Source organism: Dryobates pubescens, chromosome 29 (genome assembly GCF_014839835.1).
Source record: "Dryobates pubescens isolate bDryPub1 chromosome 29, bDryPub1.pri, whole genome shotgun sequence".
Lineage (NCBI taxonomy): Eukaryota > Metazoa > Chordata > Aves > Piciformes > Picidae > Dryobates > Dryobates pubescens.
In genome coordinates, this window is record NC_071640.1 from 1,389,668 (window position 1) to 1,416,501 (window position 26,834).

Consider the following 26,834-nt stretch of genomic DNA (forward strand, 5'->3'; position numbering starts at 1 on the left):
CTCCTCAATGTCCTTCTCAGAGAGGCCCAAAACTGAAGCCAGTACTCAAGCTATGGCCTCACCAGTGCCCAGTACAGGGGGATGATCACTTCCCTACTCCTGCTGGCCACACTCTTCCTGATCCAGGCCTTCTTGGCCACCTGAGCAAATTCATGCATCTCCTCCCAGATGCCAGGAGTTTGTTGGGGCTGTGGAAGCAGCACTGTCTCACCTGTGTGATTACACAATGGTATCTACACACATCAGCCTCCAGGCAAACAATAAACCCTCCTGGGTGCTAGCATACAGCCTGAGTAATGTTTTACTGCCCCTTGAATGCTGAAAAGTAAAACCACCCCCCCAGATCCCTGGTGTGATATGCTGTGGAGTGAAGACAACCCAGAACAAGTTCCTAGAGTCACATGGGTGCCATTAAAGAATCCACAGCAGTCAGGTATCAGCCCAAACACCACTGGAAGCTTTGAGCAAGGATGGTTTATCACAGCATCAGAGCTGCCACCACACCAGGGAGCAGCTCCCCCCTGCCCTCACAATGCAATCTCATCAATGCTCCACCAGCTTCTGATAGTGTCAGATGCCAAGTGACAATTCACCAGCCTAAGATCAAAGGAAATTCACATCCCAGGCTTTGGTGCTGAGCTTAGAAGTGTGCAGGGGCAGTAATGCAGCAGACAGCTTTCAAAGTGGGGTGAAGTAACTGCTGGACATCTCAGATGATAACAGAAAACAAAGGCATGGGGCTGAAGGAGGAGAGCAAACAGCCCAGGCCTCTTTCTCAGCATCCAACTGCCTCTTGCCCAAGGCTCAGCCAGGCATCTCCCCCCAGGAAAGCTGCCTACAAGCCCAGCTGCATTGCCCTCCCAGGCTGCAGGGTGTAAAACCTGTTGGGCCCAGCCACCCTCATCAGTGTGCAGAGCCCAGCAGGGCAGGAAGGAGGCTGTGTCCCAGCCCCAGGCAGCTGGCACTGCAGGCCAGGGTGCTGAGCAGCAGAGCCTTAACACTCAGCCTTGGCTGCCAGGGACAAGATCCCCTCTCAGGCTGCTCTTCTCCAGCCTAACAGCCCCAGGTCTCTCAGCCTCTCCTCTTAAGAGAGATGCTGCAGTCCCTTAATCATCTTGGTAGCCTCCACTGGACTCTCCCCAACAGCTCCCTGTCTCTCTTGAACTGGAGAGCACAGAATTTGACTTGATAGTCCAGGAGTGGCCTGACTAGAGCAGAGGGGGAGGAGAATCTCCCTTGACCTGCTGGGCACATTCTTCTTAATGCACCCCAGGAGACTATTTGCCTTGGCCATGAGGGCTCATTGCTGGCTCATGAGCAACTTGTAGTCACCCAGCACTGCCAGGTTCTTCTTCATGGAGCTGCCTTCCCACAGGGTTATGAAAGTGGACTGGTCAGGGAGGGATAATGGGAATGCTTTTAGCCAGTGCCCTGGCAGAGCACACTGCCATGGAATGGGCAGAGCACTGCCCCTGCCCCATGGTACCCTGATCTCACTTCCACCTCAGTCTGAAGGAGAAGGATGTAAGCTGCAGAAATAAGTCAGCAGCAGTCTGGAAGCAGCTCTGGACTCGGGCTGCCAGCCACACAGCAGCAGGCTGTGATCCACATCTTGTGCATGCCACCTCCTCCTGCACACAGCAAGCAGGCCCCTGGCTCCTGAGCCAGCTTCTGCTGCAGCTCCCCATGTAGGCCAGGGCCTGCCCTGGCAGAACAGGGTGCCTGCTCCTTTGGCAAGAGGTTTCAGCCCTGAATATGAAGGAAATTAGAAAGGGGTGGTGAGTGGCAGCCGGTGCTGGCGTGCCAGGAGCCTGGCTGGGCACAGGCAGCCTTGGCCCTCAGGGGCTGCTCCTTTTAACAAGGTGGGAAATGCTTCAGCATCCAGAGGAAACAGGATCCTGTAGCAAAACAGCAGCACTGGGCACTGGGATAATAGTGGTGCCCTGCAGAGCTGTGTGGGTGGCTGTGCTCCTCTTGCCAAGTGACTGCTCTGGCAAAGCTTGGCTTTGGCCACAGAAGCAGCCCTTTCTCTGAGCTCTTGGAGTGAACCCAGTTTGCTTCTGCCATGGGAAACCATTCATGAAACAGGGGCAGGGGGGAAGGAATGGACATAACAATGAGGATAAACCAGGAAGATCTGCAAGGCAGAGTGCCTCAAAGATTTGCACTCAGGTGGAAAGGGAAGTGGTCTCACTATAGCAATGAAGGTGCTGCAGGATGCCAGCCCCCCTGGGCCTGGATCATTCCCTGCTCCAGGAGTCACTCCCTGCCTGCCAAATTCCCTTCCAAGCCTTGGACACTGACTGACTTTGACACTCAGCCTCACCTGTGCCAGGCCACTACCTTGGGGTCACCATTACTCAGCAGTCACCAGAAGCAGGACAACGCAGGGAAAGGGAAAGGCAGAAGCAAAACTCAAGCAGAAGAACTTGCTTACTGTGTTTGTTTTTCTTCTCTGGCAGAGGTGGTGGCTTCTCTGGGTCACTGTTAGAATCTGGAGCAGCAAAGTCAGCAATGAATTCAACTGGTGCCGAAGAGTTTCCTTGCTGGATAGGCAAAACAGCAGCAAAGGGCGGGAAGGGAAGGGAGGGGAGCGAGGCCGCGCTCTGCAGGTCGTCCTCCGAGATGTTGTCGTACTGGGACGGGTGCCTCTCGTAGGACACCCTGCAGCCTGAGCCCTCTGAGGTCTGAGAGGCTGCACTCCTCCTCTTCTTCTCGGGCAAAGCTGGAGGGGTCTCTGTCGGCTGCGCTGCCCCCGAGAGGCTGCAGAGCTCCAGCGGGGGAGAGCTGCCCGGCGGCAGCGGGAAGGGCTGTCCGTGGAAGGGGGAGCCAGACTCGCCCGAGGACTCCGGCAGCGGGCTGAGGATGCCTGGCACCTGCTGAGGAATCTGATCAGCGTTGGACAGGTCCTGCTGCAGGAATTCATAGTCTGGATCGTAGTGATCTGATTGATCTGGGGCAAGAGGGGACAGCAGAAGGCTGCATTAGCTTTTGGCTTTAACTTCCAGCCCTTCTCAGCCCTGCCCCCCCGGCTCCATCTGGCAAGTCACTCGTTCCTTTATCAGAGCACTGCTTCCTTGCAGCAGGGACCATCACATCACCCCTTCTGTAACACACAGCCTCAGTCAGCCTCTTACCCCAATGTCTGTAGCCAGACAAGCAACCAAAGCTCAACAGGTAGCTCACTGCAGAGATTATTTCTCTCTGCTGTTTCCATTTGCTTCCCTAGCAGGCAGAAACACCAGGGCTGCAGCCTACCAGGGATGACATTTCTGCAGCCCAGGCTGAAATCCACAAAACATTCCACTTGAGAGCTGAATTGAGTTTGAACACCACCATCTAGAGCTGGGCAAACATTCCCCTGGGCTTCCAGCAGGAGAGAATTCTGCAGAGAGCTGCCTGCAGGAGCCAGGAGATGCCAGCTGCAAGCACAACCGATTGACTTCTGCATCGCAGCCAGGACAGCTCCCAGAGGAGCCAAGGGGCTTCCTGCAGCAGCCCTGGCCACCCCCTGGCCACTCACCCAAGGTTTCACAGCTTGTGTTGCGGGAGCACTGCCCACTGTCCCGGTCCAGGGAGGAGAGCTGCTCGTCGGACTTGCTGAGCTTGCCGATGCTGCTGCAGGGCGAGAGGCGAGGAGACTCCCCGCCGTAGGAGTGGCTCCCACCCGACAGCCTCCTCTGGGCATAGCAGTCCACGTCGAAATCCTGCAGCAAAAGGGGGAGAAATCAAATCCCCATCACTCTTGGCAGCTCACCAGCAGGCAAGAGGCAGCTGGAGCAGCGAGCACCTCGCAGCTGCGTGAAGAAAACCAGCGGGGAGAGGATCAGTGCTGCTTCTATCACCTGGTGCTGGGGAGGAGAGGCCAACCCCCACCCCACTGCAGCCTCCTTTCAGGCAGTTGTAGAGAGCAATGAGGTCTCTCCTCAGCCTCCTCTTCTCCAGACTAAGTAACCCCAGCTCCTTCAGCTGCTCCTCACCAGCCCTGCTCTCCAGACCCTTCCCCAGCTTCCCTGCCCTTCTCTGGACCAGCTCCAGCCTCTCAATGTCCTTCTTGGAGTGAGGGGAACACACCACGTGGAAGTAACCCTGGGTGAGACGTCAGCAAGCACAGCCAGCTGCTCTCTACCCTGATCTATTTGACCTGGCAACACTCAACGGCTCACATCATACCCTCAGCTGCAGCTCAGGGCAGCAAGGTTTGTAGCAATTTGTTAATGAGATCCAAGAGCAGCATAAAGCTGAAGCTGCTGCTGACCTTGTGCTGCTGCGCCGCTGCCGCTCCGCTCCGCAGCTCTCCCGTGCAGGGCCGCCCGGGACGAGCAGAGGCGTGCAGGGAAGGCCTGGCTGCAGCTCCCAGCAGCTCTCAGCTTTTCCTGTCACTCCCAGCACATTCCCCTGGGCTTTCCCAAGGGGCTCAGGCCATTACCTGTCTGTTGATTCCAACAGGCAAACTGGACCCACTGGTGGCTCGGCTCATGGGGGCCACGACCGCCACTCTGGTTGGGGAAGGTGCCGACTGCCGCTTTTTAGGGGGCAACGCTGGTGGAGGGCTGCAAGACACAAGAGGCAAGGATGCTTCCATCACTCTTCCAGCAAAAAGACTTCTTGAAGCTTCCCATGCTTGTTTTTCCAGAAAGCCTCTGGCTTGCCAGGCTCAAAGCTCACAGGTTCCTCGTGGAATCACAGGATGGTTTGAGTTGGAAGGGACCTTAGAGACCATCCAGTTCCAGCCCCCCTGCCACGGCCACTCTTACCTGTTCTCTGCCACACGAATGCTGGGCAGAGGGGGTTTGGGAGGGGCAACTTCTTCATCCATGGAGTCAGTCAGTAGCTCGTTGGACTGGGTCATGTTAGTCGTTTTGTTGAGGATCTCCATTTCTCGCTCTGTGAGGGGAAGCTCTGAGGGGCTGCAACAAGCAGAATGCAGATTGCAGTCATGCAGCCCAGCTGGCATGCGGCACACTGACAGCTTAACACGCACTGCAACTCATGGGCCACAGCAGGGACACCTCCAGCAGAAGGCAACAGGTGGAATTCCATCCCCACACAGAACACAACGTGCACGGCTTCGCTGCCAGATTTGGGCATCTTCCCGGTCAGAGCAGATGCCCTTCAACTGGTTCCACTGCAGTGGATGAGGCTACCTCGAGGACACCAGGCTGTCCTCTGTGCAGAGTAACTGAATGCTCTGATTCAGCTCTCAGCAGCCAGAAATGGCCCCTTCTGCACAAAGCAGAAGCCCTTGCTGGTCACCCACCTGTCGGATTTACACGCTGGCAAGCTGGGCTTCACTGGGCTCGTGGGAGAGGGATGCTCCTGCTTCTCAATGGTGAGCTTGACCAGCTCCTGAGGGATGGAGAGGAGAAAAGAGAGAAAATGGCCTGCTGAAGGCTGCACTCCAACGTGCTGGGACAGAAAGGGATGGGACTGCAGTTAACTCTTGGTTACCCAGGTCATGGATTAAGGGTGGCACAGACACAGTGCCGAGCTGGGTGTGAGGCTGGCACAGAGAGCAGAGATGATGCAGCACTGCTGCTGAGGAGCAGCCTCACCCAGCAGCACACAGTTCATAAAGCCCAGCCCTGCAGGGGTTCTGCACAAACCCACACCTCTGCCTTTCTGCTTCCTCTTTCATCATGAACACGTTCCAGGCCCCAGGACACCCTCGCTGATGATCAGTTGGCTTTGCACGCATCGAACTGATCACAGGAGAGCCTTGGACAGTGGAGAGCCTCACCCAGCCTGCACAAACCATGGAACTGTTGCTCTGTACTCTACAGAGAAGCAAATACTTGTTTCAGGAAGCAGCTTTTCTGTGGGATGCCCAACAACCAATTAGAGAGTGAGCACCTTGATTAAACAGCCTGATCCCCTGAAGCCATCTTCTCAACGTGTGAGCCATGCAAGACTTAATCACCCAAAGAACTACAGCAGCCTAGCTGGTAGAGGCAGATAAGGCTCTGGATAAAGAGATAAGGGCATGATAATCCTCAGCTACAAGCCTGCCAGCAGTCAAAACAACAATCACTCCTGCCAGAAAGACGGAGAGAACACTTTATGGATGGCTGAGGCTGACAAATAGATCCTCAGCTCGCAGATGCAAGCAGCAGGCCTCATACAGGCAGGCTGGAAAACTGGCACTGCCTCCTGCCAGGATTGGCTTCCAGTATATAATGCAAAGGAAACTCTATGTGATCAATTCTCTCTTTCCTTTCCTTCCTTCCTTCTCCTTTCCTTCCTTCCTTCCCCTTTCCTTCCTTCCTTCCTTCTCCTTTCCTTCCTTCCTTCTCCTTTCCTTCCTTCCTTCCCTTTTTCTTTCTTCCCTTCTTTTTCCCCTTCCTTCCTCCCCTCCTTCCTCTCTCCCTCCCTTTTCTTTTCCTTCTTCCCTTTCTTTCTGTTTCTTTATCTCTCTCAGCCTGAAGCCCAGTGCCATCATTCCAGTGCCACCTTCATGTCCATGTCTGTTGAGCTTGGAAACAACTTTCACTGCTCTCAGTGCAGTAACTGCACCTGCAGAGTTGTGGCCATCATCCTTCCAAGGAAGAGAACTATTCCACTTCTCTTGTTGTTACAAAAGGTTCAGTTGCATAGAATCCCAGGATGGCTCAGCTTGGAAGGGACCTCAGAGATCATCTACCTCAACCACCATGGGCAGGGACACCTCTCAGCCAGACTCAGCTGCTCAAGGCCTCATCCAACCTGGCTTTGAACACCTCCAGGGAGGGGGCAGCCACAACCAAGCCCAGCTCTTTGGTGCACACACAGCTCCAAACCCAGCCAGATGCACACAGTGCTATTCCTTATCAGCAAGTAAAGAGATTCCTGCAGCAGTAATTAGAGATAATTAAAGCCTCTCCAGCAAACTTCTGCTACTTCAGCAAGCTGGCAATTCCAAAAGGAGATGGAGTTTTAAGCAGTTACATAATCAAAATGAGGATTTGGGTTATTTTTTATGCAGTCACTGGCACAGGCTGCCCAGGGAGGTGGCTGAATCCCCATCCCTGGAGGTGTTTAAAAGATGCAGGGAGTGGTGCTGAAGGGTATGGTTTGGTACCAGCCTTGGCACAGTGAGAGAATGGTTGGGCTTGATGATCTTCAGGGGCTTTTCCAACCCAAGTGATTTGATGACCTGTGCCTAGCAAGGCACTGAAAGCTGAGCTCAAGGCAGAAGCAGCACAAGGGAACAGGTGACTGCTTTCTGCTCAGTTCTGGAAATAAAGGGGGAAGTAGGCACTGGAATGTGGAAGTGCATCTTGTGTGTACACAAGCCAGAAAGCCAAAAAAGGCTCTGCAGAGCAGTGTCCAGCTTCTCAGTTCTGCTTCCAGATCTGAGAGCTGGCTTGGCCCTTCTCAAAGCACCCTTGTTGCTCACCAGGGGGGCACTCTGCTTCCCACTGCTGCCCTGCTGATGGGCACAAAGCTCAGGCACCCAGCCAGCCCCAGGTCTGCTCTAGCCATGCTCCAAGCTGATCAGACATAAGCCAGCTCCAACTGGGAGGCCAAAATAGCTCCAACAACAAAGCAGAGCCTGCTAGAGGCATGGTCCCAGCAGGGTTCCACAGCTCAGGCTTAGCCCTGCATGGCCATGCTGGCATAGCTTGCAGCCTGACACCTTCCACCCACTACACCTCTTTGGCTGGGAGGCAACAGGGACCAGGGGTCTAAGTACTGCTTGAGATGAAGGGACAGGGGCTGTCCAGGTGTCCTGCAGTGAGACTACACAGCTGCCTCCTGGACCTGCTGATGCCACAGCTTCCCATGGGACTGTGCAGACTGCCACCAGGCACTGCCTGGCCGTTTGCTGGGGTGTCCCAGCTCAGGCTTCAAACGGCTGCAGAATTCCAGCCCCAGCAGCAGCTGGGACTTGAGGCTAAACTCTTTTTCTCTCTCCTGCTGTGCAAATTTAAGACCAGCTTTACTTTTCCAATCTGGAGCTTAAAGTTAAAGGGCAAGCTGTGCAAAGTAATCCTGGGAAATCTGTTGGCTTTGGGTGCTGGGAATGCTTTGTTTCAAAGATATTTGTTCCAAAGGCTCAAGGAGTAAGAGTGGATTTTAGTATCTGTGTTTGAGTAACATGAAAGAGATGTTCAGAGCATGCAAGCAGCACACCAAGGCTCCTGAATACGTGACTGACAGCCAGAGCTGGGGAGATCCACTCCACTTCTGCACTCAGCCCCAGTTCATAAAAACTAAGCTGAGTTTGATGCTGCTCCAGGTGCACAAACCTCTGCCCCAGCTTTCCTCCCATGCTTCAGCACTCTGATTCAGCCTTGCTGCTGGAAGAGGCTTAACTTTCTCTAGCTTTCAAAATCACATTCCCAGGAGACAGATTCACAGATGGCACTGGGTTGGAAGGGACCCTCAAAGGTCATCTTGTGCAACCCCCCTGCAGTCAGCAGGGACGCCTCCAAGTAGAGCAGGCTGCCCAGGGGTCACATCCAGGCACAGGGCCTCAATCACATCCCTGGGCAACCTGTCCCAGACGTGGTGGTTTCTCTGCTGGTGCCTTGAGCTCAGGTCAAGCTAACTTGCAACTAGTACAGCTGCCAGAGCAGCCTCTGAGGCCAGCAGCAGCCCAGAGACAAGCCTGGGGAAAGGCAGCGGTGGGGACCAAAAAGCAACCCAGGAGGCAGAAGGAAAGCCAACACTTTCCATGGGTGGGGCAGGGAGGGAATGCTATAGGCAGGTCTCACAAAGGAGCCAAAGTTTTCTGTTAAAGGTTGCCATTAGTTATGTGAAATGAGTCTCCAGAAAACTGAGCTGAGCTCATCACCTGTCCCACACCCTAAGCCAGCTGCTGGAAGCGGTGAGGTAGCCCTGACCAATCCCCTGACACTCGTTCAGGGCTGGAGCCTGCACTCCCTGGAGGCACTGGCAGCAAGCACTTCCATTCTGTTTTGCTGAGACAGAGAATATGCAAACTCTGACTTCTGATCTGGGAATGACCTGCTGAGGGTTTAACACAATGCTCAGTAAAGATTTATTGCTCCTTCCAACTCAGCCCAGCACCAGGGTGAGCCTTTCACAAGTGCACACTGACAGCCAAGCTGCCTGTGCTCATCTTTAAGCAGCACTCCAAGCAGGATCATTTCACTATGGAGCAGGTGATTTAAGAGGTAGTTTACTGAAGACAAGAACAGGATTCAGTCTGGAGAAGAGAAGGCTCTGAGGTGACCTCATTGTGGCCTTCCAGTATCTGAAGGGGGCCTATAAGAAGGCTGGGGAGGGACTTCCCAGGATCTCAGGTAGTGATAGGACTAGGGGGAATGGAGTGGAGCTGGAGGTGGGGAGATTCAGGCTGGAGGTGAGGAAGAAGTTCTTCATCATGAGAGTGGTGAAGCCCTGGCATGGGTTGTCCAGGGAGGTGGTTGAGGCCCCATCCCTGGAGGTGTTTAAGCCCAGGCTGGACGAGGCTCTGGGCAGCCTGATCTAGTGTGGGGTGTCCCTGCCCATGGCAGGGGGGTTGGAACTATAGATGATCCTTGTGGTCCCTTCCAGCCCTGACTGATACTACAATACTATGATCTTGATGTTGTACCTGCCCTTAAAAACCTCTTTCAACAAGATCTCTTCTAAAGACATTCCTGGACACTTGATAGAATACTTGGCTCACATACCTTGACTCCATCCAGAACAGCTTTGATCACACCCTTCACTGTTGTCACCATCTCCTTGTCTTCTGAATTCACCCCTTCCAGCATCACCTGATCGGACCAGCGGATGAGGTTGGCCAGGCTCTGGTACACTCGGCTGTAGCAGGAGGAGATGGCAGAGCTGGATGGCAGGGGAGGGGAGAGGAAAGAGCAAAATGAAATGGCAGAGCTGCTAGCAGGTGATTCCACACTGTGCCTGCTCTCCCCTGCTCTCTGACGCTCCCAATGTGTGCTCAGCAGGTGGCCAAGCCCAGGTTTCTCCTCTGCTGCGGCTGCTGCCCTGCCCTCCAGCACCAAACAGGCCAGCAGCTCACAGGAGGAGCCCTCTGGGCTGCAGGTTAACACAGCCATGCTAAAACCAACCTGCTTTCCATTTCCATTTGCAGCTCCATCCTAAGTCTTAACTTCAAAGGTAAATATCTCAGCCCTATCTTTAAGTCCAGGTCCCATTATTGCAGTGTTATCTCTGATTCCCCTCTTCCTTATTAACTCTCCTCAAAAATGTCTGGGATAATTGAGAGCTGACTGTACTCCTTCCTTTACAAATCATTTCCTCCCTGCTTCTAATGCCTGAATGCAGGCAATTAAGCCCTGCTCCTTCACAGAAATGGAACTGAATGAATTTCAGGTTGGGAAGAGGAAGGGTGTTGCTTTGGTTTGTTTTTAATGAGAAACAGAATTGAAGCTATTGTTCTGAAGGGGATTAAAAAGAGAGAGAGGGAGAGATTGTTGGAAAGCTGACAACTCTAAATAGAAGTTAGCTCTACCAAGAGTGCTGAGAGGCATTTCCCTGGCTGTGCTGCAAGCCCTGGCTTCAGCACTGCCCAAGGTGTGTGAGACGGCAGCGCTTCGACAGCTCTGTGCGAAGCGAAATCCAACTGCATCAAAACCACAAAGAGAAGACAGAAGCTGGAATCTCACAGTCATGACCTGACAGCAGTGTTCCAACTGACAGAAACCTACAATGCCTCAGGTTGGAAGGGACCTCAGAGCTCATCATCTCCAACCTCCCCACCACGCCCAGGGACACCTCTCAACGAGGCTCAAGGCCTCATCCAGCCTGGCCTTGAACACCCCCAGGCAGGAGGCAGCCACAGCCTCCCTGGGCAGCCTGTGCCAGAGTCTCAGCTCCCTCCTGCTGAACAACTTCTTCCTCAGCTCCAGTCTGACCCTGCTCTGCCTCAGCTTCAAACCATTCCCCCTTGGCCTGGCTCAGACACCCTCAGGAGAAGTCTCTCTGCAGCCTTGCTGCAGGATCCCTTCAGCTATTGGAAGGCAGCTCTGAAGTCCCCCTGGAGCCTTCTCCTCTCCAGGCTGCACAGCCCCAGCTCCCTCAGCCTGTGCTCACAGCAGAGCTGCTCCAATCCTTGGATCATCTTTGTGGCCTTCTCTGGACTCTGTCCAACAGCTCTGTGTCCTTCTGTTGCTGGGGACACCAGAACTGGAGGCAGCATTTGAGGTGGGGTCTCCTCAGAGTCCAGGGGCAGAATCCCCTTCTCTTGCCCTGCTGCCCACACTCCTCTGCCTGCAGCCCAGGATTCCCATTTCCCTTTGGTACCCATTTTCCACTGGCTTCACTGCAGTGCTTTCATTAGCTGGGAGAAGAGAATCCAGCCCATAAGCTTCAGTGATGCTCTTTAGGTGAATGAAGTTTGCAGGACAGGGGAAAACTGTTGTCCAGCCCCACTCAGGGCAGACACACAATGGAAGCACTTTTTTGGTTGGCTGCCTGGGCTTCTGTTGTCCTTTTTTAAAGCCTGCTGCCTGCCATTTGTTCCAATTCCAAATGAAATTAGCTTGGTAGGAGAGATGTCCTAAACAGGGCCCTCCCCCAGCTCTTTGCAAGCCTTTGATTTCTCTGCCATTAATCTTCAGCCTGCTTCCTCCTAAGGAGGCAGTAATTGAAAGCCCATTTTGTGCTAGATTTAATTACCTTTTTTTTTCCCCCTTGATGCAAATGCTTTCCCCCACCCCCAGCAAAAAGAAGCCCAACAACAACTGCAGGGCTTGCTTCCACGCTGCCACAAGCCTTGCTCACCTCTCATGAGGGAGATTTGCCACCAGAACCACCTCTTTGTGGCCTGCCACTGCTCACAAGAGATGAAGTGCACAGGTGGGCACAGGAGGATCTGGCTTTGAGAATGCCAGAGGCAGAACCCACCTGGCATCTGTGCTGTGGGACACAGCATGTCCACACAAACCTTCCACCGTGGAGAGGACTCCACTGACTGCTGACTGCAAGGGCTTGCTGCAACAGGATGAGGGGGAATGGATTGAATCTTGAGGAGGGCAGAGTTAGGCTGCAGATTAGGAAGAAACTCTTGACAGGGAGGGTGAGGAGACACTGGAACAGGTTGTCCAAGGAGGCTGTGGATTCTCCTTCCCTGGAGGTGTTCAAGGCCAGGCTGGATCAGCAACCTGGGCTGGCAGGAGGTGTCCCTGCCCATGGCAGGGGGGTTGGAACTGGATGAGCTCTAAGGTCCCTTCCAACCCAAAGCATTCATTAGGTTGGAAGGGACCTTACTGATCATCCACCCCAACCTCCCTGCCATGCTGTGAAGCTATGAATTCTGCTTCCATGGCTGTATGCAGACAGGCAGCTGGCAAGGCTGCCTCAGCTCACTGCCACGAGAGAGGGGGTCAGCAACTGGAAGGAGCAGTGCCTGAAACACTGCTGCTGCTGAAGCCCACTTAGCTGCTGTTTATTTCCCCAATATAATCCTGGAAGGGAAGATCATCCAGTGAACACCCAGTGGCTCCACAAATCAAAGCAAGCAGCTCTGAAGATGACGTGTTCCAGCCCAAGAACATTGCTGACATTCTCTGAGCTCTCCTGGTGTAAGAGGAAAGTTCATTCTGGCTTTTATGAAGTGAGAGCAGGTGCCTGGCAGAGCTCAATGGCTGTGGGAAACCTGAGAGCAGCTGAAAAAAAAACCCTCTTTTGTGCCTGCATCCAGGGCCTTGATGAATGTTCCCATTCTAACAGCTATTGTTCTTTGGAGTTCTGCAGATCTAACCTAAATTAGCTCTCTCCTGTCCCAGCCACAGCTCTGAGACTCACTCATTGCCTCTTTCATTATTCACTGTCAGATGCAACCCTGGCTTCCCCAGCACAACAAACCACCTCTGGCTGCAAAATATTTGGGCCCCCCTCCTGCTGTCTGAACCATCTCACAACTCCTTCTTGCACTACAACTGAAACAAGCAACCAGAAACAAACCCTGGAGAGCTGCTTCATGGCAAAACAAAGCAGGAGAAACCAAACTGGCAGGACTTCAGGAACCAAATACCTGCATTTCCCTGCCTCCTTTTGTGCTGTTCTCCCCCTGTGCTAATTTTGCTCTCTCCACGTCAGTCCCCAGTGCTGCCTTGTTGAGTGTACACCAACTGCTCCAGCAGCTCTCTCTCTGCTGCTTGAGGACTCCACAAATTTTTGTCACCCATGCTGAGCTCTGCTTGGGCAAATTTCTACTCCTCTTCTGGCTTTCACCCCACTGTCTGGCTGGTTAAAACATCATGCACATCATCTGTTAAAACATGAAACAAATAATCTGGGGGGAGTGCAGAGGCCTGAACTTGGAGTGGGTAATCTACTGAAGTACAGCTGTTTACTTCTGTTCTGTGCCTGATCCAGCACAACCTCATACAGCAGCTGAAAGAGTGCAGCCTCAGGGTGGATAAAGTGACCACACAAAGGAATTACTCTGAAGAGAAACTTCCTTTCTTTTCTTTTTGTCCCCAGGTAAAAGCTGTTGGCTTTGCTAGCTTGCAGGATACTGTCACAGGCTGCACAAGCAGAGTGGCAGCTGAGGAGAACCTCCCTGCTAGGAAAGGAGGAGTTTCCAAGTTCATGTTTAAGAATCAGCCCTCCCCGCTCTCTGGAACCGTTCTGATTTGCTTTCTCTTTCCTCAGCACAGGCTTCTTCACAGCAGGGAACCTGCTTCGCAGTGCTGTTTGAAACCTCTCACAGAATTAGGCAGGAGAGGAGTCACTGCCTCAGCCCCAGCAGCATCCCCTTTCCCCTGCACCTTCAGGCACACGACGGAGAAGCTGGGAGCCTGCTGGGCTCTCCAAGTCCTGAAAGCCAAGAAGGGAACTTACCTCTGCTGGATGCGTGGCTCAGTTTGCACCAGGGGCAGGATGGCTTCCAGCACTTTGCTTGCAGAGCCTGGCAGCATCTCCAGGACTTTCTTGTCAATTGCCATTTTGTCCACAATAGTCTTGAAGTAGCGCAGGGCACTGACGACCTCCTTCTCCTTCTCCTCCAGCCACGAGACGTTCTAGGGGAGGGGAAAGGGCAGAGATGGTGAAAACTGTGAGGATATGCTGTGAGCACAGGCTGAGGGAGCTGGGGGTGTTCAGCCTGGAGAAGAGAAGACTCTGGGGGGACCTTAGTACCTGAAGGGATCCTACAGGAAGGCTGCAGAGAGACTTTTCCTGAGGGTGTCTGAGCCAGGCCAAGGGGCAATGGTTTGAGGCTGAGGCAGAGCAGGGTTAGAGTGGAGCTGAGGAAGAAGTTGTTCAGCAGGAGGGTAGTGAGACTCTGGCCAGGGAGGTTGCCCAGGGAGGTGGTGGAAGCCTCATCCCTAGAGGTTTTTAAGGCCAGGCTGGATGTGGCTCTGAGCAACCTGATGTGGTGTGAGGTGTCCCTGCCCACAGCAGGGGGTTGGAACTGGATGATCCTCGAGGTCCCTTCCAACCCTGACAATTCTGTGACTCTATGGCTCTTGAGTAACTCTGCTGCCTCCAGAGTGCCTGCTTGGATGACAGTGGGATACATCCACAAAGGAAAACTCCTTTCTGCTCAGTCTCCAGCCCAAGGCACTTTGTGGTGCTGCTGGAGGAAGGGAACTCACAGGCCTGCCACGAAAGCTGAGCTTTGGCACTGGTGAATGAATGCTGCAGAAGGGAACAATTCATTGGGACAAAGCTGAGCTGTGGTCACCAACTCCTGTGCCACCACCACGAGGAGAGGAGATTCAGAAGTGCCACCTGATAGCTTCATGGATTTCTGGATGGGGGCTCTGGTTAAAGAAGTTTACCAGAGCATGCCTGGAGGACTTTCAATGCCACAAGTTGCTCCTAAGTGAGATTTAAATTAACTACTGAACACTGCTGGAAAAGCAGCAGAGAGCTCAGCAGAGTCAGGTTTCATCCATTATCTCCTCAGTAAATCCTGCTTCAAGAATTAATGACCTCTGGGCATTGTGTGCTCCCCATACTCTTGTCAGCCCTTAAACTGCTGCTTTTCTGCTAAATCAGGCCAGCAGCCCAAAAGGTTTTGGGAAGCACAATTTATAGCCAGCACTGGTTAGTAATTTGGGGCCAGCTGCATAAAAGGATTAGAGTCCTGAGGTCCAGCTAGCTCCAGCTTTAGCAATCTAAGTCCCCATCCAAGATCTTGCAAACCACCCTGTCATTTTCCAGCTCCTCTGGGAAGTGCCCAGACTCTGCTGCTGCCTCCACTTCTGCCAGCACTGCTTGCCAGACACCTCAAGTTCTGCTCTGCAGCTCACAGCCACCCCAAACTTCCCTGCTGGGGACCATCTTGGCCACTTGTTGATGTCAAAAATGACATTTCCCACTTTTCAGGCATGTGCCCTCCTCACTGCAGAGTTTCCTGCAGGCTTGACCCTGAGAGTCCAGGGCTGAGAATGCCAAGTGGAAACCCAAATCCTTCCGCTGAGCACATCAAGGCTTACAGACCCAGCTACCAGGCACCACCTGGCTCTCTTTAGCTCTGCTTTGCCCTCTTTGGCCCTCCTTGGCTCTCTTTGGCCATCTTTGGTCCAGTTTGGCCATCCTGTAGGTTCCTTTCAGATACTGAAATGCATCTCTAGAGTTTTCCTGGAGCCTCCTCTTCCCCAGGCTGAACAGCCCCAACTCTCTCAGCCTGGCCTCACAGCAGAGGTTCTGCAGCCCTCTGATCAACTTTATGGTCTCCCATGGACCCTCTCCAGCAGGTCCAGGTCTCTCTTGTCTTGGGGGCCACAGAGCAGAGGGGCAGGATCCCCTCTTTCATCTCTGGTCACACTCCTTCTGATGCAGCCCAGGTTGCCATTGGGCTGCAAGTGCCCCTTGCTGGCTCATGTCAAGCTTCTCACCCACCAAGATGTCCTGTGAGAAGTATCAAAGTCCAAGGGACAAAAGGAGGCTTTGAGAAACCTCCCCCTGTGTTGCCCACATCTTGGTAGAGAGGAGGAGAGGAGGAGCTGTCTGCATAACCTTCAGCTTCCACCTAGTGATTTGACATTAATTTTTGGTATTGCTAATTCTGCTCTACAGTGATTATCTACTCCAAGAGCACAAAAATAGCTTCTTAAGTACTTAAGAGGGAGGAAAGGATGCTGTTTGGTTGATCAAGTGTGTCTTCTGACAGAAAAACCTCCTGTTTGTCAACTGATGCCTGTAAGCCAGGGAGAACCTCGTGACAATCCAGGCACATCCTCTGCTCCATCCCTCCACACAAAGCTAATGAGCTGATGCCATCCAATTAATTGATTAGTTGGACAGAAGTTCTTAAAATAGAAAAGGGATGAGCCAGAAACCAACAATATTTCACAGCACAGAAATGTGCCCAGGTTAAAGAAGCCTTCACTGCATGAAATTCTTGCAAGGGTTTTGCCTTCCACTACAACAAACCCTACCCAGTCACTAAAGGAGGTTTTCCCTGGTGAGCATTAGTGGGCACCAGTAAATCCTCCTGCACTGCTTTTGAGATGGAAAGGAAGAACAGCCAAAAGTCCCCTGCTCCTAACATGCTGACCTGTATTTCATAGAATGGCTCAGGTTGGAAGGGACCTCAGAGGTCATCTCCTCCCCACCACGGGCAGGGACACCTCTCAACTAGACTCAGCTGCTCAAGGCCTCATCCAGCCTGGCCTTAACACCTCTAGGGGGGAGGCAGCCGCAGCCACAGCCTCCCTGGGCAGCCTGTGCCACAGTCTCACCACCCTCGACCTGAAGAAGCATGGGTGCCCATGCTGCACACTGGAAGGGATGTCCAACAGCTGGGATAGATTCTGAATTATCCTAAATGAGCTCAAAACTCTTCTTAATTTTTGGCTTAGATTTACACTTGAAAACTGACTGCAACAGGGCTGGTGATCTCCAGTCTCACAGGCTGAACAGGGTTAGAAGAGACCCTCAAAGGTCATCCCTGCTGTGAGCAGGGAACATCTCCAACTACATCAGGCTGCCCAGGGTCTCCATAATCAGGTCACAACAGCAGAGGAGGTAACACTTGGATAGGTTTGTGCTGGAAAAGAGAGGTGACCTCAGCTCTGAGAGGGCTTGGACTGTGCTGGGTCTGAGGAGCAGTGTGCTGGAATCAGCAGCTGCCTGGAGGCATCTGTTTGACTCTCCCTGCTGATGTCATTAGATTGAGCACATCTTTGGACCAACTTCAAGGCCTTGCTTGCCTGAGTTTGGAGGTTTTGAGAAGGCTCCCACCCCAAAGGCAGGCAGCTCTTTGGAAGCTGTGAGCATCAGCCATAGGGTGTGCAAGAGGGGAGGATGCCTCAGGCCACAGGCTGCGTTCCACTGCGAGGTACTGAAATGCTTACGGAAGGAGATCTCACCAGGCTCTCTGAAGGGAAGCAGATGCCTTGGTTGCTCTCCTTTTGCACCACACAGCACAGTCTAACCATAAAGCAGCCCTGAGGAGGCCTGAAAAACCTGCAGCACCCTGCAGAGGCCAAAGCCACGCAGCAGACTCTGAGCAGCCGAGGTAGCAGCGAGCAGGAACCCAGCAAGGCTAACAGAACACATCCTTCGGTGCTTACTTTGTTGACTGCCTTCTCTGGTGTTTTCACTGTCAGGTCCACTTGCTTGCCTTTCTTTGAAGGGGTTCTCTTTATTTTGGGTGAGTGAAACTTGCCCTTCAACTTCATTGTGAACGAGGAGAGGTGGGAACGCTCCGAATCTGGAAGGACACAGAAACGTGGCACTGGATTAGGGTCCAGGTGTGGAGAGCAGAGGTGTTGTGGTACAGCATGATCTGGAAGCCCAGCCTAGGACAAGTATTGCAACCAGCTACACTGATTGAGTGGAACAGGATACAAAAAAAAACCCAACCCCAGAACAAACCAAACAACATAAATTGTGGCTCTCTATTATGTTTCCAACCACAATGTCACCATCATTTCCTGCTTCCCCTGCAGAGCAAAGGCAGGAGCGGTGGGATTGCTGCTGCTCTGGGTCTTGGAAAGGAAAGCCACCTCTCTGCAAAGCACTCATCTCCAGCAGACCCCAAAGCACTTCATATGGAGGTAATCATTGTCCTGTGCCTGCAGGTGAGCAATCGAGTCCAGGGGATGAAGTGAGCTCCTGACTGGGGGTCAGCAGGCTCCATAGGTGTGCAGGCAGGGTTCTGCTGAGACCCAGGGCTGCTGGCTGCTGCTCCACAGCCTGATGTAGCATCCTTCTCAGCCTGCTGATCTCTAGCCACTTGGGAGCACCACCTTTGAATGTGGTCTGATGGAGAATTTGAACCAACCCCCCCCCCCCCCCCAAAAATGCCCTTGCCCTTCCCAGTGGATTCCACTGGAATGAAGCAGGGCAGGGAGGAATCAGCGCCTCAGTGCCAGGGCAGCCTCAAAGGAGCTCAATTACTCCAACCTTTACACAAGTGTATTTTCATCACTTTTTTAATATCTCCAAGCAGGAGTCTCCAAGGTTTGCAATCATGCCCTGTGCAGAGTGACTGCTGAGAGGTATTTTTATCTGTTTGGCCACAAAGCCAAATCAAACCAAGCTGCCTTGCAGAGAGCAATTTTGGAGGTATTTTGAGCAAAGAGCACTTTAATAAATGAAGGCCTGAATCGCTCTCTAGTGACCCAGATAATCCAGCTGAAGGTACCAAACCTCTCTTTAACTACATTAACAAGAAAAGTAAGCAGTTTCTGCTGTGGCTCTCGTTTTTCTCTCAGCTTCTTTGGGAACTGAAGTGTGCTGGCAGCACTGAGCCAAAGGGAGCGGGTCCCGTGCATGCAGCCCTGCAGCACCGTGTCAGCATGCAGCCTGCAGACAGAAAAGGCTGCTGAGTCAAATCTAGCACCCAGAAGCTAACTATCACCCTGCAGCACAGACACAGCTCCTCACACTCAGAAATCACCTACCCACAGCTCGAGGGAAGGAACCTGGGCCTGCCTCCCCTTAGGCTGTCTCCCTTTAAACTCGGTTTCCTGGCAGCCCGTTAAGACCCTGCTGTTAACACCTTCCCCGGCGCCAAAACTCCGGTTAATTGTGTCCTCCAGATCAAACAATTCGCAGCCAATCCTATTAATAGAAGCTGCAGCAGCGCTGATTCTAATCTGGGCTGGCTGCAGACCTGCTCTCCAGTTACAGGAGCCGAAGTCTCTCTGAGCTTTCAAGCCCTGTAGCAAGGCCCCAAGGAGGGAGGCACCGCAAGCCCGGGGTCCCTGCGGAGAAATCCAGACGGATCAGTTGACCTCTGAAGGATCACTCCCAGCAGCTGGCACCCAAACTTAGCCACCACCAGCGTCATTGCTCTGCAGCCACCAAGGCATCTCCAAACCTTTCCAAGCTCTCTGGCTCCACAGGGTGCTGAAGGTCACCACAGGAAGCGGTCCCTGCTCCGACAATGCCCTCGCCCTCTCCTCCCCACCAAGACTCTGCATTTATTTCACATCCCATGTGAGAGAGTCCATACCTGCAGGTGCTGGCCAAGAGAAGTCATGGCTCTGAAGTGACTTTTTCAAGAATTGGTAAACAATTACAATAATTAATCTCCAGGGAAATGATGGCAGCACCAACAAGCTGCATCTGGCTCCTCCAAGGGCTGTGGTGAGACCCCAGCTGCTGCTCCGAGTTAAGGGAATGTTCGGTCCCTACAGAACCCCTGGCTGCCTGCAGTGCTGAGTTTGCTTTGTCAGGATAGGGAACTGGGGAGAATGATTTCAGAAGGCTGTTATTTCAGAGATTCATGGAATGGTTTGGCTTGGAACAAACCACAAAGATCAACCAGTTCCACCTCCCCTGCCACAGGCAAGTGACATCTCCCACCAGCTCAGGTTGCCGGCCCTGAACACCTCCAAGGAGGGCACATCCACAGCCTCCCTGGGCAACCTGTTCCAGTGTCTCACCACCCTCACTGGAAAGAATTTCTTCCTAATCTCCAGTCTAAATCTGCCCTCCTCAGGTTTCAGTCCATTCCCTCTCATCCCATCCCTCCAAGCCTTTGTAAAAAGTCCCTTCCCAGCTTTCCTGAAGGCCTCTTTCAGATACTGGAAGGCTGCTCTAAGGTCTCTCTTTTCTCCTTCTCACCAGACTTCTCTACCCACCTTTATGGGGCTGAACCATCCTGTGTGGGTGGTCAGGGACCTCCAAGAGGAGATGTCTTGTCAGCAGGGAAAGTTTCTCTTCTGCTGAGGGCAGATCCCCTCCACCACCAGCAGCAGCAGCCCGACCACTGCTCATCCCTCCTTCCCCTTCCATCCCACCAAACACTGGAGCACTTGCATGCCACGCTCCGAGGGGACACAGAGAGACCTACAGGGTGAGGACAGGAGCAAGTGGCTGGAGCAGAATAGGAACTTCTTAAAATAGTCCTAATGAAGTGAAGCAGCTGACATTGGCCAAAATAATCCCTGCTGAGTCCTGCTTTGGGGACCACAAATTAATGCAGCTCTTCCCTACCCTCTCTTCCCATCCACAGGCAGCCTTTTTCCAGATCTCATCTGCTCAGGAGCCTCTGCATTTGCAGTTAAACAAATGAGTCACAACCCAATATTCTCTTCCACTCAGTTACACTCAGCACTTAAAATAGCACTGCTCTTGTTCCAAGCACAGGGCAAACATCTCTTTCTCATCCTCAAATAGTCAGGTCTTCACCTTACTCCGCAGATGGGAAGCAGGCACAAAGGTGAGGCAACTTGTCCAAACAGAGCAGAGGGTGAGTCAGTGGCTCCCCACACAGCATCCCCAGAGAAGCTCAGGTCCTCTCCCTCTCCCCACATTCATGAACCAAGCAGTGGAGCTGCTGTGGTTCTCTCCAGTGAAGCCCACAGACATCACTTGGCAGGATGGGCTTTGTGGGTTTCAGGAGATACATCACTGCAACAAACACAACCTGCATTTAAATGAACCTGGAAGAAGTGGTGTGAAAGAGAAGGTGAGCAGGAAGGGATTCCAGCTCCAAGCTGCACCTTGCCTAAGCTTTTACAGATGAAGGACTGTTGGAGTGAGGCCAGAGGAGGCCACAAAGATGATCCAAGGATTGGAGCAGCTCTGCTGTGAGCACAGGCTGAGGGAGCTGGGGCTGTGCAGCCTGGAGAGGAGAAGGTTCCAGGGGGACCTCAGAGCTGCCTTCCAGTACCTGAAGGGATCCTGCAGGAAGGCTGCAGAGGGACTTTTGCTGAGGGTGTCTGGAGACAGGCCAAGGGGGAATGGTCTGAAGCTGAGGGAGAGCAGGGTTAGACTGGAGCTGAGGAAGAAGTTCTTCAATAGGAGGCTGGTGAGACTCTGGCCCAGGCTGCCCCTCTCCTGCCCCTCTGCTCCCTTCCTGCCTGTCCCCAGTAACCAAACCTAAAGCAGCACTGAGGTTGCTCCTGAGCTTGGTGGGGTGCCCACTGGCAGTTATTTTATCACATTACCTCTCCTGATGAATGCCCAGCAGGGCTGAACTGCAGCCTCAGCACTGCCTTTCTCAACTTCTCTTTCTCCTTCCTGGTGAGCAGGAGGAGGGCTCCATGTACTTTTGTCCAGGCATTTGTAAGATGAATGGGAAAAGACAGGGGAATAAACTCAATGGAGTGACTTCAACTGGAAGGGGGAAAAACTAAACCAGTGCTGTTGTACCGAAGTGTCTCTGTCCCAGAGGAGCTGCTGGCTTGCTGTCCCCTCCTATTTCATCCCTCTGGATGCTCTGCTGCTGCACACAGATGGGAAAAAAAAGAGTAAAGAGCCCTTCAGAACGACTTTGCTATGGATTTCAGCTTCTGGACTTCTGACTGGAAGCCTGACTACGTCACTGGTTTCATTGCTAATTCCACCCCCCTGCTAATGAGGCTCCTGCTCTGCTGGCTTGAACAGGCTCCAGCTGTTGAGTCACAGCCCTGCTCCGGGCTCCCCCCGGCCGGCACGCCTCGGGGGTCCGACCACACACACACCACCAGCAAGCTGCTCAGGTTACCTGCCTGAGCCCCTGCAAGCTGGGAGGGGGAGGCCATGGAGGGCTGGGAGCCCCCCGGCCCCGCCGCAGCTCCAGCGCAGAGGTGCTGCCTGCCGGTCTGCTGCCGGAAAGCTCAACCTGCTGTGGACAGAACTGCAGCTTTTAAACGACAGAGGATTAAAAGGCACAAGGGGAGGCAGATAAATCAGCTTATGTGCTTGGGGGTGAAGAAACTAGGCTGCTTAGGAGAAAGCCAGCAAGCCAAAGCCCAGCGGCCGCGCCTGCCACAGTCACTTTCCACCTGGCTCCAAGTAACGCCAGAAATTAAGTCACAGCCAGGCCCAGGCTGGTGAATTCCACCCAGCAGCAGCTTCTCTGCTTAAAAGTCAGAGTGAAAGTTCAGCCTTTCACAGAGCTCAGTCAGAACAGAACTTCCAGCTGCCAGCTCCTCCGTGGCAGCCCCCAGTAAGCAGCACATGGTGGGGTCCAGAGGTGGGGAAGTAACCTCCTGGCTGCTTCTGGAGCTCCTGCTCACGGTCTTGTCACCGTGGCACAGCTCAATGGCAGGCAGGCTCCAGAAGCAGGGATGGGTACATCAGCTGCTCAACTGCTCCAGTGCTTGGAGCATGCCAAACTGAAGAGAGACTTCACTTCTTTTCAACAAAAAAAAACCAACCCAAACTTTAGGACACAGAACTGTGTGTTGTATACCATCATCAATTGTTTGGGTTGGGAAAGCCTTCTAAGATCACCCAGCCCAACCTTCAACCCAACACCACCATGGCCACCAAACCATGGCCCCAAGTGCCACGGCCACACAGCTCTTGAACACCTCCAGGGCTGGGGACTCCACCACCCCCCTGGGCAGCCTGTGCTGGTCCCTGACCACTTCTTGCAGCAGACATCTATCCTCATCTCCAACCTAACCCATGTTAGGCACAATTCCAGACCATTTCCCCCTGTCCTACCAAACCCTCCACCTTCTCCCACTGTCCCTGCTCACACACCAAACCCCTGCAGCTCTGGAGAGGGTGATGCTTCATTGTCCAGCTTGAACTGACTCTTGCAGCTCATTAGGAAGAACAAAAGCGGAGTCTCAAAGTCTTAGCCCACAAACGGTTCCCTTCTCCAAGGCCATTTGGGCCTCTGCTGGATGCACAGATTTCAAAGCTATCAGTTTAAAAATAGCAGCAGACAGCTCTCTCCATGTCATAATGAAGCTATTGTGCACATTTTTAATCAACTGCTCCTGCCACTTATGCCAGGAGTCCTTTGAAGGCAAGAGGTGACTTATGTAATGAGTTACACAACGATGCCCATTAAAATGGCATTTGTTCCCCTGGGCTCAGCTCCATCACTTCTGGAAGACAAAAGGCAAGTTGCAAGGCTTCAGTTAAACCCCAGCTGACAGGGACTTCAAGACTTCTGAAGCAAAAAAGGGGAAAAAATAATGAGTGCAGCTCCAAATGACCTTTCTGCTGAGGCTGGTGGGGTTGGGGCTGTCATGCAGTGCCCAGCGAGGGCTGGGGCTCCTCAGAGCCAGCTCTGCTGGCAGCAACACAGGAGGAGAGGGGACTGAGAGGGCCAGAGAATAGTTTTGGTTGGAAAAGACCTTTAGGATCATTGAGTCCAGCTGCTAACCCAGCCCTGCCAGGTCATCACCAAACCATGGCCCTCAGAACCACATCTGTGATTCTAACTCAGGAGGCACAGGAGAACTTCCCACATGAATCACAAAGCAGGCTGCAAAACTCAGAGGGTTTCCAAGGGTTTAGATGAGCATGGGTACAATTCCCAAACCTGCCTCAGGCAAGGGCTGTACCTGCTGCACACCTCATCATGAGGAGAAACTTCTTCACTGTGAGGCTGCTGGAGCCCTGGAGCAGGCTGCCCAGAGAGCTTGTGGAGTCTCCTTCTCTGGAGACTTTCAAGCCTCATCTGGATGTGTTTCTATGTGACCTGCCCTGGGTGATGCTGCTTTGCAGGGGGGTTGGACTGGATGATCTCCAGAGGCCCCTTCCAACCCCTAGCACTCTGTGGTACCTGTGAGTACCCAGATCTGGGGGGGAGGCTTGGCCCTGGCTAAAGCTTTTGGGCTCTGCTGTAATGCAACCATTAAAATACCAGTGGGTGACAGAAAATCAAAGCCTTTGAGCTTTGCAGGACTGCTGCTCTAACCTGAAGCTCCTCTCCCACCAGCCAAGCTCCTCCCCAGCAGAGCTGGCAGAGCGGAGGCCGAGTCAGGGTGTGGGGAGCTCGGCCGCGGGCTGCAGGCATCGGAGCGCAGGGGCACTGTGGCAGAGGGCATCTCTTTGCTGCAACAAAATGTTCCAGCCTGCCAGTGTGGAGCCATGAGGATGGAGAGGAAGCAGGAGGCTTTGAAGAACTAGCTGAGGAGAAGCCCAGCTACCTGCTCAGCCCTTTCACACCTGCGGTGTGTGACTGCGCTCTGGCACGATGCAGCAGGACAGCCTTCTGCTCCTTCTCACACCCTCTGTCTCCAGGAGTTCTGGGGATGTTTAGAAGACTAAAGATGCTGATATTCAGCACTTGTGCAGTGCTGTGTGCTCTCAACAGGATGAGCTGGGGCTCTCCTGAACACAGGAGAGACAGAATGTGACAGAACAGAGTAAAAATATCCCCCCTTGCAAAGTCTGAGCTGGTGATGCTGCAGCACGACTCAGCCCTACCCCTGCCATCTCCACCTTGACTCTCCTCAGCCTCACCTTCACTCCCCCCCGACTGGAGCCAGGAGAATTTATTCACAACCAAACAAAACAGCCCCGGCAGGGGATCCAGAGAGGAAGGGGAAAAAAAGCAGCCAAAAGGGAGGGTCCGGTGTCAATCAGGAAGTTTGCCCACCCTAACCTTTGTACCTTAGGTGGAGCTGTTTGTAAGCTGCTCCAAGTGCCTCTCCGGGGATTCCAGGCGCTAGGAGAGCCGCCAGCTGCGAGAGGAAAACGCTGGAGGAAGGGCAGCCGGGGAACCAAACAATCACTCTGGAGAGCTACAGAAACTTTGCCTTCGGCATCACGTCAGCTCGCAGGCAGCCAGCTCCGGCAGCGGGAAGCCTGGCTGCCCTTTGGCTTCCTTGGCAGCGCTGCACTGAATGAGCCAGGAGCAGCCAGCACCCAGGCTGGGCACTGACAGCTCCCCAACTGCTCTGCAGAAGGGAGGCTCAGCTCCCTCTCAGCTGCCCGGCCACCGCTCACTGACTCACAGCCTTCGTTATTCTTAACGCCGCCCTCCAGGGCCTCCAGAGGAAGGAAAACATTTGGATTTGTCAGGCAGCACATTTGGGGCTCCCAGGGCTTGATTCATTTCTTTGCTTTCCCCCCCTTTCTGTCTAAGCAACCATGAATGAGGCATCTCCAGCTGCAGCAACCTCACGTGGGAAGAGCTCCCGGTGTTTGTGAGGGGATGGGGAGGCACAGAGGACAGCTAAGCGCTGCAGCCAGGGCTGCTGGCTGCAAGGAGAAAGATCAGGTCAGCAGCACCAGCAGCTTGGGGCATCTGTGCCACAGCTCCTCTGCCTTCCAGCTTCCTGTCTGGAAGCAAATCTCCAGGCTGTGATGCAGAGAAGATACAGCAGAACCGGCAGCAAGTGAAGAGCAGCTGCCCAGGCTCCCTCCAAGTCCTCTTTTAACCTCAAGGATTTAGGAAGAGAGAAGTCTTGCACAGACCTCAATCAGGAACCCTTCAGCTGCTGGAAACTGCAGCAGTGCCACCCAACTGATTTTCAGGGAGGGAAAGGACATGGGAAAGGGTACAACTAATGGTACCCCAACACAAGGACATGGAACTCTCAGAGCAGGACCAGAGCAGGCCACAAGGATAATCAGAGGGCTGGAGCACCTCTGCTACAGAGACAGGCTGAGAGAGTTGGGTTTGCTCAACCTGAAGAAGAGAAAGCTCTGGACAGACCTCAGAGCAGCCTTCCAGAATCTGAAGGGGGCTACAGGAGAGCTGGGGTGAGAGGATGAAGGGTGGTGGCTTCAAACTGGAAGCAGCTCAATTTAGATGAGACATCAAGAGGAAATTCTTCCCCATGAGCATGGTGAGTCACTGGCACAGGTTGCCCAGAGAAGTTGTGGAGACTCCAAGCCTGGAGGTGTTCAAGGCCAGGCTGGATGGGACCTTGAGCAACCTGACCTAGCAGGAGGTGTCCCTGCCCATGGCAGGCAGCTGGAACTAGATGATCTTTAAGGGCCCTTCCAAGCCAACCCATCCCACTGCAGGCTGGTTAACTGAACAAGGAGGTATTTAAGGGAGGAGAACTTTGCTACCCAAGTTCAGTTTCCTCCAGCACATCAAGGCCAGCTTTGAGACCTCTTTCTGAAGAGGATGCTGTCATTTCTTGGCAAGCAGCAGGCAGGACTTTTGCCCTGGCTGATCTGGAAGCAAGCTGCCCCAGCAGACTGGTCCTGTATCACCTCCCAAGCAGCGATGTTGCTCTTTGCCACATCACCAGCAAAACCTCAGAGCAGCACCTGGTGAGTCTCTGGCACTTTCCCATTTAAGCAGTGATTCTGCACAGCCCTGCAAGCCTGAGAGGACTTAATGGGATTACAACACTGGTGACACAACTCTGAACTCCCCCTGTGCCAGCAACACTGACACAACAAGAGCATCAAGGAGCCTCCAACATCAACATGCTTGCTGTGGTCCATGGTCACCCTGCTCCACACAACCCCCACCAAGGCTGTCAGCTGGACACTGTATTTGAAATGGAAAAGAAAACAAACCAGCTACAAAAGGCCAAGGAATGCAGGACAAGAGGCAAGGGACACAAACTGGAACCCAGGAGGTTCCACCTCAACAAGAAGCAAACTTCCTTTGGTGTGAGGCTGCTGGAGCCCTGGAGCAGGCTGCCCAGAGAGGCTGTGGAGTCTCCTTCTCTGGAGACTTTTAAACCCCACCTGGATGCATTCCTGTGTGCCCTGCCCTGGGTGACCCTGCTCTGGCAAGGGGGGTGGATTGGATGATCTTCTAGGAAAAATTTCTTTGCTGCAAGAGGTCAGGCACTGGCACAGGCTGCCCAGGG

At 53.3% G+C, this 26,834-nt stretch overlaps 1 protein-coding gene across 1 annotated transcript in view; it reads right to left on the reverse strand.

Moving 5' to 3' along the window:
* RAPGEF1 (Rap guanine nucleotide exchange factor 1) overlaps nt 1–26,834 on the reverse strand; it is an 85,898-nt gene that overhangs the window by 34,311 nt on the left and 24,753 nt on the right. Inside the window, exons 2-9 of the mRNA XM_054174238.1 lie at nt 17,442–17,581; nt 13,759–13,937; nt 9,621–9,777; nt 5,261–5,349; nt 4,758–4,910; nt 4,430–4,553; nt 3,524–3,707; nt 2,438–2,953 (exon numbers count right to left, since the gene is read on the reverse strand). Coding sequence (XP_054030213.1) covers nt 2,438–2,953; nt 3,524–3,707; nt 4,430–4,553; nt 4,758–4,910; nt 5,261–5,349; nt 9,621–9,777; nt 13,759–13,937; nt 17,442–17,581 — 1,542 coding nt within the window. The remainder of the gene's footprint in view (nt 1–2,437; nt 2,954–3,523; nt 3,708–4,429; nt 4,554–4,757; nt 4,911–5,260; nt 5,350–9,620; nt 9,778–13,758; nt 13,938–17,441; nt 17,582–26,834) is intronic.